We start from the raw sequence: 8,714 nt of genomic DNA on the forward strand, positions 1-8,714 counted from the left end.
GGGAGAAGCTGAACAGACAGGAAATGAACATAGCCAGCAGTTGAGAGTGACACAGGGCCTACAAGCAGAGAGGTCAAGTGTGGTTCAGTGTTAGAAGGAAAATCACTGATGGTCAGTGGCTGACATTTGGGCTCTGAAGCCATTTTCTGGCAAACTCCAGTTTCCTCTCGCAAGAGGCCTCGCTCCTTTAAGGGCTGGCACCTCATGGGACATGCAGTGTGTTCTAAGCACAGACGGAGACCGAGTTTGGGCAGAGTACAGAGGAAGAAGAGATGGGATGGGAGTGGCTGATCAGCAGTGACCCACTGCTGAACCTCAGAAAGCACAGGAAGAAAGCACCGTACAGCCCCTCTTGCAGCAGGAGAGAGAGTCCCCGGGGTTGTCCCTGGCGAGCTGTAATCTCCAGGCCGCACATACTGTGCCATTGTGCACCTGTCCCAGGAGGGAACTCAGCCAAAGGTAAGGCTGGTGTTGCATCAGCGTTAAGCCTTGGGATCAAGTGTTGGGAGGGGTGGGGACGGGGAGGTCTAGGCTCTTGATGTCAATGGCTCCATCAGCCCGGGAGAGAGGCTGTTACATGAAGCCGCCCAGAGGTGGGATAAACCGCACAGGAAGGAAGCAGAGACGCTAGAAGACCTGGAGAACAAGGGGAGGTTTCCCACCCACATTGGAGCGGCCCTGGGTGCGGACCTGAGCCTGCGGGAGGAGGAGGCCGAGTCAGGCTGAGAGGAGCTCCCTGGACAGAGGGGCGCTCCCTCACCATGCTGCCCCTTCTTGCCCTGTGTCTCCTGATCGGGCCATGGGTGTGCAGTGCAGTGGGAGACACAGAGGAAGCAGAGTCCTGGGTGACCGTGACCCCGAAGGTACCTTTCTGAGATGGTGACACACAGTGGAGGGCTGGGAGACCCCTTCTGAGGCTGCCAGGAGGGCAGAGGGCACTGCCCTAAGCAGTTTGACTGCAAGGTAGGCTCGTTAACTCCCTTGCATGGGGAGGCTCGAGGTCATGGGTCCCAATCTGTCCAACCACCAGAGGGAAGCGCGGCTTGTGCAAGTGAGGGCAATAATGTGTGCTGTGTGTATGGGAAGACTTAGTGGGAACCATCGTGTTCCCAAGACTGTCCCGGCTGCCTCAGAGACGATAACCCACTTCAGCCTCACGGACAAAAACACCATCGTCATCCCCATTTCACAGCTGAGAAAACCAGGGCACGGAGAGGTCAAGTAGCTTGTCCAAGGTGCGCTGCTTCAAAAGCACAGCTTTTTCCGCCTTAGCTATGTTCTGACTCTATGCATCTGTGCGTAAGAGAGTTTCCAGAATTTCTTCTCGAGGGACCAGCTGGAACAGGGTCACTATTTTGTCACGCGTAATGAAACACTTTAGTCTCCTGACGAGCACTGAGCACTGGTGTTTGACTGCGTTGGTGTCTACCCCACCCCACCCCACCCCCGAATGCCGCCACTGGAAAGAAATCTCAAAGCTGGAGCTCCAACCCTATTCTGAGCTCCAATACCTCTGACCTAGGCCAAGACTCTGACCTTGAAGCCCCCAAGCTCTCATCAGGGAACCACAAGAAGAGACTGGCATTCAGAAAAGCTTGCACAGGAGGGTAACTGGAGCCTGTCTCCTCACGGTCCCAGGATGGAAAGGACACTCAGCTGATTTTGATGTATTTCGCTGGGTCATGTGAGGTCCCTGGAAGCTCTTGGAATTGAGGGGTTAGGGATGGGGCTCAGTTGGCAAAGAGCTCGAGTAGCCTATGTGAAGCCCTGGGTTCAATCCCCAACGTCACATGAAACTGCGAGGTGATGCGTGCCTGTAGTCCCGGCCCCTCGGCATTCAGGAGGTAGAGGCAGGGAGATCAGAAGTTCAGGGTCATTCTTGGTTGCACAGGGAGTTCAAGGCTGGCGTAGGGAGGAGGGCAGAACTAAAAATGGGACCCCAGGAAAAGCTGTGCCCAGACAGCCTCTTGGAGGATGGGAGGCTCCCCTCTAGTTTAGGGAAATGTGGACAGAGGGACAAGCCAGCAGGCTTGGCAGACCCTGGGCTCAAGTCTCAGCTTGTCCGTCGACTCCTGTCATTCTTGGCCTCAGTTTCCTTAAACCTGCATGATGGAGGGAGACAGAAAACGGCCCCTAGCTCATTCTGGAGCTATGACACATTCTTTGTTTGAAGTCAGTGACAGACACGCAATGTGTGAAAAGTCCTGTTGGGCTGGAGGGATCTCTGGATACGGCCACATGGACGTGCCATCAGCGTCATACAGCTGGTGTTGGTTTCTACCTGTAGTCAGTGAGCGCACCCTTCAGGAGTGACTCTTGAATCTTGTCCCCTCCTCTCCCAAGACAGGAGGCTTGCAATAGGAAAGAAGAGGCTAGGCTAGAAGAGGGGAAGTACCGACATGCTCTGCGAGTTGCTAAGTGTCACTACAAACGACCGACCGTGCTGATAGCTCCCAGTTCCCAGGCTGTCCCACCTGCAGTCATCACCTCTGGGCTTCCTGGGTAAACTAGAATGGTCTTCCTACTGCCTTCTCTCCCCCTAGCAGAAACCTGGTGGATAGAAGCGGCTGCTCCATTTAATCCGTAAAAGACCGCTCTTTCCAGTTTGCACTTGAAGGATGCCCTTTATTAAGGCAAAGTGGTTTTCATGAGCTTTTCAAAGATAGGCCTAAATCTCCAAGGAGACTTTTCTCTGGTTTCTGGCTAGGCTGGGCGACTCCAGCTGGCGACAGCTGCCCCAGCCACTGACGTCCTAGAGAGACAGATTAGAAGACCAAATTAGGCCAAGGCTTAGAAAACAGTCTACCCCAATCACAAAAATAGGGTGCGACCAGCCCCAAACAGCATGTGGGTCTTCTGAGACTCCCAGCTGGATCCCTAGGCTCCCCAGATCCTGCACAGGCATTAGCGAGAGTTCCTGATCTGACCCAGCTCCCAGCCTCACTGGAGGCTGTGGCCTATCTTCAAGCCTTGTTGGAAAAGGTGGTTCCCACCTGTCTCCGTTCAGAGATGGTCACAGAAAAAAAGGTGATCCCTCAGAGACTCAAGATCAGAGAGGGAGAAGGCTTTGGCCAAGGTCTCAGAGGGAGTGGGGGAAAGAGATTTTGGGTCTACAGCATTTGGGGAAGAATATTGCCAGTTGGGCTGGACGATTAAAATGGCTTTTCCCTGGGTAATAGCTCCACCCAGCCCCCCAGGATGCTGGGCTCTGGGGAGGGTAAGTCTGGGACAACAGGGGAGGGGAGAGAATAGCTATTAGCTCTGTTGCTCTGTCCTATTAAGCGGCAGCCCAACTCTGGTCTTTGTTGGCAATGTGACTCAAGATGAAAAAGAACATTTCTCAAGACTTCTGAATCCTGTTTCAGCTTGTGCGTTACCCTGGTGAAGGTTATTAGCTGCCTCAGTTTCCACATAGGTAAAAATGGGCAAAGGATCACACTCTTTTCGAGACAGTCTCACTGTATATCCCTAGCTGGCCTGGAACCGTATGCATACTAGTCTAATATCTATTTCATTGCAATCCTCCTGCCTCCCCATCTGTGTGTGTGTGGTAGTGTTGGTGGCAGTGTTTTGGCTATGTGGTTCAGGTTGACTTTGTACTCACAATGCTCCTGCCTCAGCCACTCAAGTGCTGGGGCTGCATTCACATGCCAACATAGCCAGTTCCGTAGTCTAATGGTGGTTAATACTGAAATTTTGACTGGAGTATTTGAGAGCCTTCCCTTTGAGCTACATGGCTTGGGTTTAAGTTCTGACTCCATTTCTCACTTAGTTATGTTATTTTTGGACATATTTCATCTCTGTGTACCTGTATGTCTTCATCTGCTAAGTGGTGACAGTAATAGTAATTGGGTACTATTTTCATGAGGTTTGGGTGAGAATTAGTGAGTTACTAAATTAAAGTGCTCAGGGCAGTGCCAGAAACCCAGTCTGTGAGATCGTGTATCATTAATACAGTGTGCTGTTTGGGGTGCCAGGCTGTTGTTGAGATGGCTCTGCACCCCACATCTCCTCCTCTGTGGCACACCCTAACGCTAACTCTCTGCTTCCCCAGGGAATCCCTGTCCCCAGCATCAGGCTCCAGCTTCCGGAGGTGAAGAGAAGCAGGACTCGCCAGTTCTATGGTCTGATGGGGAAGCGGGTGGAGGGTGAGTGTCGAAGGCAGTGGGTGTGGTTCTGAGTGGGTCCTGCCATACTGAGTAGAGGATGCCCGTGGGAGGGTGAGGTACATCCCCCATCAGTCATCACCCAAGCAGGATGCTCCAGGGAGAGCCAATGGCAACAGGTATCTAGGGGCTGTCTGGCATATGAGGGGGGCTGAGGCTTTGCACACTGGTTCCACACCTGGGTGATGGGGAGAATGTTGTGGGGCTGGACAGCAGCCATGAGATAAGGGCAAGGCAGGCTCTCCAGCCAGTTCTGCGCAGATGAGCACAGTTATTGAGGGTACTGAAACAAGGAAGCTGTCCAGCGCAGAGAGAAGTCGGACTGGACAGAGCTCAGGTTCTCTCGGCATGCTCACAGTCATGCTCAGGTGTCGGCATTTGCGCTGTCCATTTGGGGGACACTGGCTGCAGCCATCAAAGTTGGAAATGTATGTGCATTGGACCAATAGTTTCACAATCAGGGAATCTTAAATTTTCATGAGAATGCCATGGGAGCCTTGAGGTGTTCGCACACAGGGTTCATTGTCAAGCTGATCGTTTTCAACGAGATTTTGCAAAACATAAGACCACCAGTGGGGGAAAGGTCAAAATATAGAGCATAAATGGGGGCTGGAGAGATGGCTCAGTGATTAAGAGCACTGTCTGCTCTTCCAGACGTCCTGAGTTCAAGTCCAGGCAACCACATCGTGGCTCATCACAATCAGTTCATATTCTGGCATGCAGGTGTAAATGCAAATAAACACTCAGACATTAAATAACTAAATAAATAGAACATAAATGGGACATGGTGGCACATGCCTATAATCCCTACACTTGGGAGATAGACACAGAATGATTAGAAGTTCAAGGTCATTCTCGGCTACATAGTGAGTTTGAGGCCAGCATGGGTTATATGAGATCCTGTCTTAAAAAACAAAACAACAACAACATAGGGATCAGGGAGATGGCTCAGCACAAACATGAGAGGCTGAATTTAGCACCCAACAGCCACATGAAAAGCTAGGCAGTTCACCTGTAATTCCAGCCCTGGGGAGGTGAAGATGGGACAACATTTGGGACTTGCAGCCAACCAGTGAAACTAAGTCGGTGAGCTTCAGTGAGAAGCCTGCCTCAAAAACCAAGTGGACAGTGATCCAAGAAGACAATCAATATTCACCTCTGGCCTCTATTTACACACACACACACACACACACACACACCACACACACACATTTTGGAGGGGGGAATAACAACTTGAGACCATGTAGAATGAGACATTGAAAACGATGAGGAATTGAGCTAGCCGTGGATCTCAGTGGTAAAAGGGGTGTGCTAGGCCTTTAATCCCCGCCTCCGGCAAAACAAACAAAATGCTTAAGTGGGCTGGGGATGACACCTGCCTTTTATCCTGGCACTCCAGAGGCAGAACTGTCACAAGCTCACTACTTGACTACATGGTGAGACCTTGTCTCAATTTCTTTTTTCCGTGAGCATAGCAGAACCTCACCACGGTCAGCTCTCTAGGGCAATGACACCCCCCATATGCCCAGCAGGTGACTGAGGCTCTGATAGTAAGTGCTTTTCCCAAGGGTGCCTTCCCCAACTGGTGCATAAGCTCCTCTGGGCATGCCCCCACTGTCACGAAAGGACAGTGGGATGGCTAGAGTTCCCATGAAGAACCCTCACACCTCTCCGCAAGCCCCCAGGGAAGGACAGTCTTCATCCCCCTTTCCTTCTCCCAGGAATACGTCCGATCCAGCCAAGGGAGAGAATGGGTGAGTGCTGCCCTGCTTTACCCTCAGCGTCCTCCCTGGGGTGGGGTGCACTGTGCTGGCCATTAGCCACCCTGGAATAAGCAGTGAAGCTCCAGCTGGGGGCGTGCCTGGCTGGCACTGCTGTACCAGGGATGCTGTGACTTGACCAGAAGACAGGCTTTCTGGCTATTTCCCCAGAGGGTGGGATATCCATGCAGGAATGCCTGCAGGGGTAGGAGACGGGGCCAGGGCTGCAGAGTTAAGAAAATGAATCAACCAGAAAGATTAGAGAGCTCAGAGATGCAACCCTTTGCCTCCAGAGGATGTAAGAACTGCAAATCCAGGTAGGCTTTATTCTGCTTAAGCCCTTCATCAGAAAGGCAATCCAAAAAGGAGGTTTGGGTGTGGTAGCTCACATCTGTAATCCCAGCACTTGGAAGGCTGAGGCAGAGGGATTACAGTGGCCAGCCTGGACTACAAAGCAAGAACCTGTCTCAAATGAAACAAAATAAGACAGAAAATAGCAACCTGTTCCCACAACTCCTGAATGCTGTGTGAATCAGGCCTGGCCCCTTCATGCCCTTTGGGGCTGTTACTGATTTCACAGCCCCATCCCTAGCAGCTAATGGACAACTGCAGACAGCTTGTCTCCATGAACTAGGAATGATGCTCTTCTTGGCACACTGCATTGTCCTGCTGTGTCACATAGCTCTTGTTCCCAGCCTGGAAACTCCCCGCAGGAAGAGCCAAGGCCTTGGCCACTTTGCATCCTTAATACTCAGCCTGGTTTCTATACATGGACCAGCAAGAGGAAGGAATCAATGAGTAAGGCCATAGATGAACGAAGGGATCCAGGCATTTCTTCATGCCCCATGATGAGAATGGCTGCATTTGTAGGGCCCTACCGTCCCTGTCCTTCCCCCATGTCCAAGGCAGCCTTCCTTTACTGCTCTTTTACCTCTTCTTTCTCCCTCTCATCAGGATATCAGCTGGGACGAATAGTGCAGGACCTCCTTGGCACCAGTGGTCTGTCCATAGAAGGTAGGCAAGGGCATCATGTGGAAATAGCCAGGCGCTGTACTGCCATCAGATAGAATAGCTGTCTGGCAGAAGGGGCTGTGGGAGGTGAGAGCTGAGGTACAAGGAGAAAAGGCCTCTGATGATTATTTGTGTATGTTTGTGTGTGCTACAGCAGGTGTGTGGGGGTCAAAGGTCAAGTTTCAAGAGTTGGTTTTCTTCTTTCATCATGTGCCAGAGACCCAACTCCGGGTGGTCAGACTTGACAGGCTGAACTGTCTTGCTAGCCCTGATGATCTTGAAAGCTGTATCTTCCCTAGCCCATTCCCTCTTAGTTTCAGTGGGGCCACAAAATATGATGTCCTTATCTTTGTCTATCTGTAAAGTCCTGGTTGTTGATCCCTAGGTCAGGAATTTTGTCTTAAAGAGGCTGTCTTTAACAGCTCTCATTAAGTGAGCAGCCCCATGAGAGAGGATGCCCTAAGCAGCAAACACTACCCCCCCTCCCTGCCCCAAACACTTAAGCAGGAGCTGTATTGTCAACTGGTCCCTAAAGCCAGGGAGGAAAATAAATGATTCAGGCTAGGGGAGGAGCACAGAGCCTGTGAGTCAGAGCAAGGGCAGTGGATGAAGCAGTGATGGGCAGACGCAGGCCACAGGGAGCTCCAGGCTGCTTCCCTATTGTGCTGACTTCTGGCCCCTCCCTCTTTCCTGAAAGAAAGAACAGTGGCTATTGGGAAGACAGGCCACGAATCCTGTTTTCCCAAGACTTTTCTCAAGGCACTTGAGTGTTTCAGAGGAACTCTGGAACTCACCCCAACATTGAGATGAATGCCTTACATGAATGGTGAGGTGGCTGGTTATAGACATTGTTTTCCAGGGACAGCAAGTAATTTGCCCTAGGTCACACAGTGAGCTAGAAACAAAACCAGTTTCCTGGTCAGTGGCAGCTCCATGTGCCCAGGGAGAGCTTTTGGGCTTCAGGATACCATTCCCCTTTCTGTGGAGGATGGCCGAGGGCTGGCTGGGGAGGTGGCAGACGAGCCTGTAATTTAACTGCTCTAGGAACCTGTGGACAGGAGGCACACCACCAGGCTGCAGGGCCCGGAGCAGTAGCCAGAGAAGGCCTCCAGAGTCAAAGAGAAACACCAGACTCCTCTCATCACCAGCAACTCGTAGGGTTGTCCCTAGGCCCAGAAGAGGACGGCCAGGGTTCAAAGTGAGCCTCAAGGAGCACTTCCCAAGTGATGCCACGCCCATCTCTTTCCTGAACATCACAGCCGAAGAGCCTCAAGACCAACAGGCTTGTGTCTTCTGTCCTCAGCTGGGGCATTCATTTCCTGCCACGTCCGCACTGAACTCTGCATTTCTTCCAGGACTCCCAGTATCAGGTATCTATGGCATACACCAGCACCAATGCCTCACAAGCTGGAGTGAGCCAGCTCTCCCTTGCATCCAGGCATTACAGGGTTAGCTTCTCCCCACGCCCAACATACTGTAGCAGGAAGAAGTAGCTTCCTCAGCAACGCAGCGTAGAGGGTGGGATGTCAGAAAAGCAGAGAGCAAGATTACAGGGCTCAAGTCCATCCTCAGGTGGGAAAAGAGCTTGGGGGCCTGGCGAAGAATGGCAATACAAACATGGAAAATGTCCTGGTGGGGAAAGTGCAGCATGCATTTGGGGGTGGGGTCAGGGGCCTTTTCCCCTTTAGATTCCCAGTAATCCTACCAACAGGGGTCACCCTTTGGGCCAATGACATGGCTCAGTGAGTTAAGGTAATTGTTGCCAAGCCTGACAACT

The 8,714-nt window shown here is 51.8% G+C and overlaps 1 protein-coding gene across 1 annotated transcript; it reads left to right on the plus strand.

Annotated features, from left to right (window-relative positions):
- The first annotated feature begins 635 nt into the window (after positions 1-635).
- On the plus strand, positions 636-8,142 carry Tac4 (tachykinin precursor 4). The gene is given in 6 exon segments (XM_055620416.1): positions 636-863; positions 4,055-4,148; positions 5,888-5,920; positions 6,881-6,940; positions 7,982-8,052; positions 8,054-8,142. Coding segments are annotated over 6 exon segments (402 nt in total). The 5' UTR covers positions 636-761; the 3' UTR covers positions 8,096-8,142.
- Positions 8,143-8,714: the final 572 nt, after the last annotated feature.

Source organism: Psammomys obesus, unplaced genomic scaffold, assembly GCF_907164565.1.
Source record: "Psammomys obesus unplaced genomic scaffold, mPsaObe1.curated_primary_1811, whole genome shotgun sequence".
Lineage (NCBI taxonomy): Eukaryota > Metazoa > Chordata > Mammalia > Rodentia > Muridae > Psammomys > Psammomys obesus.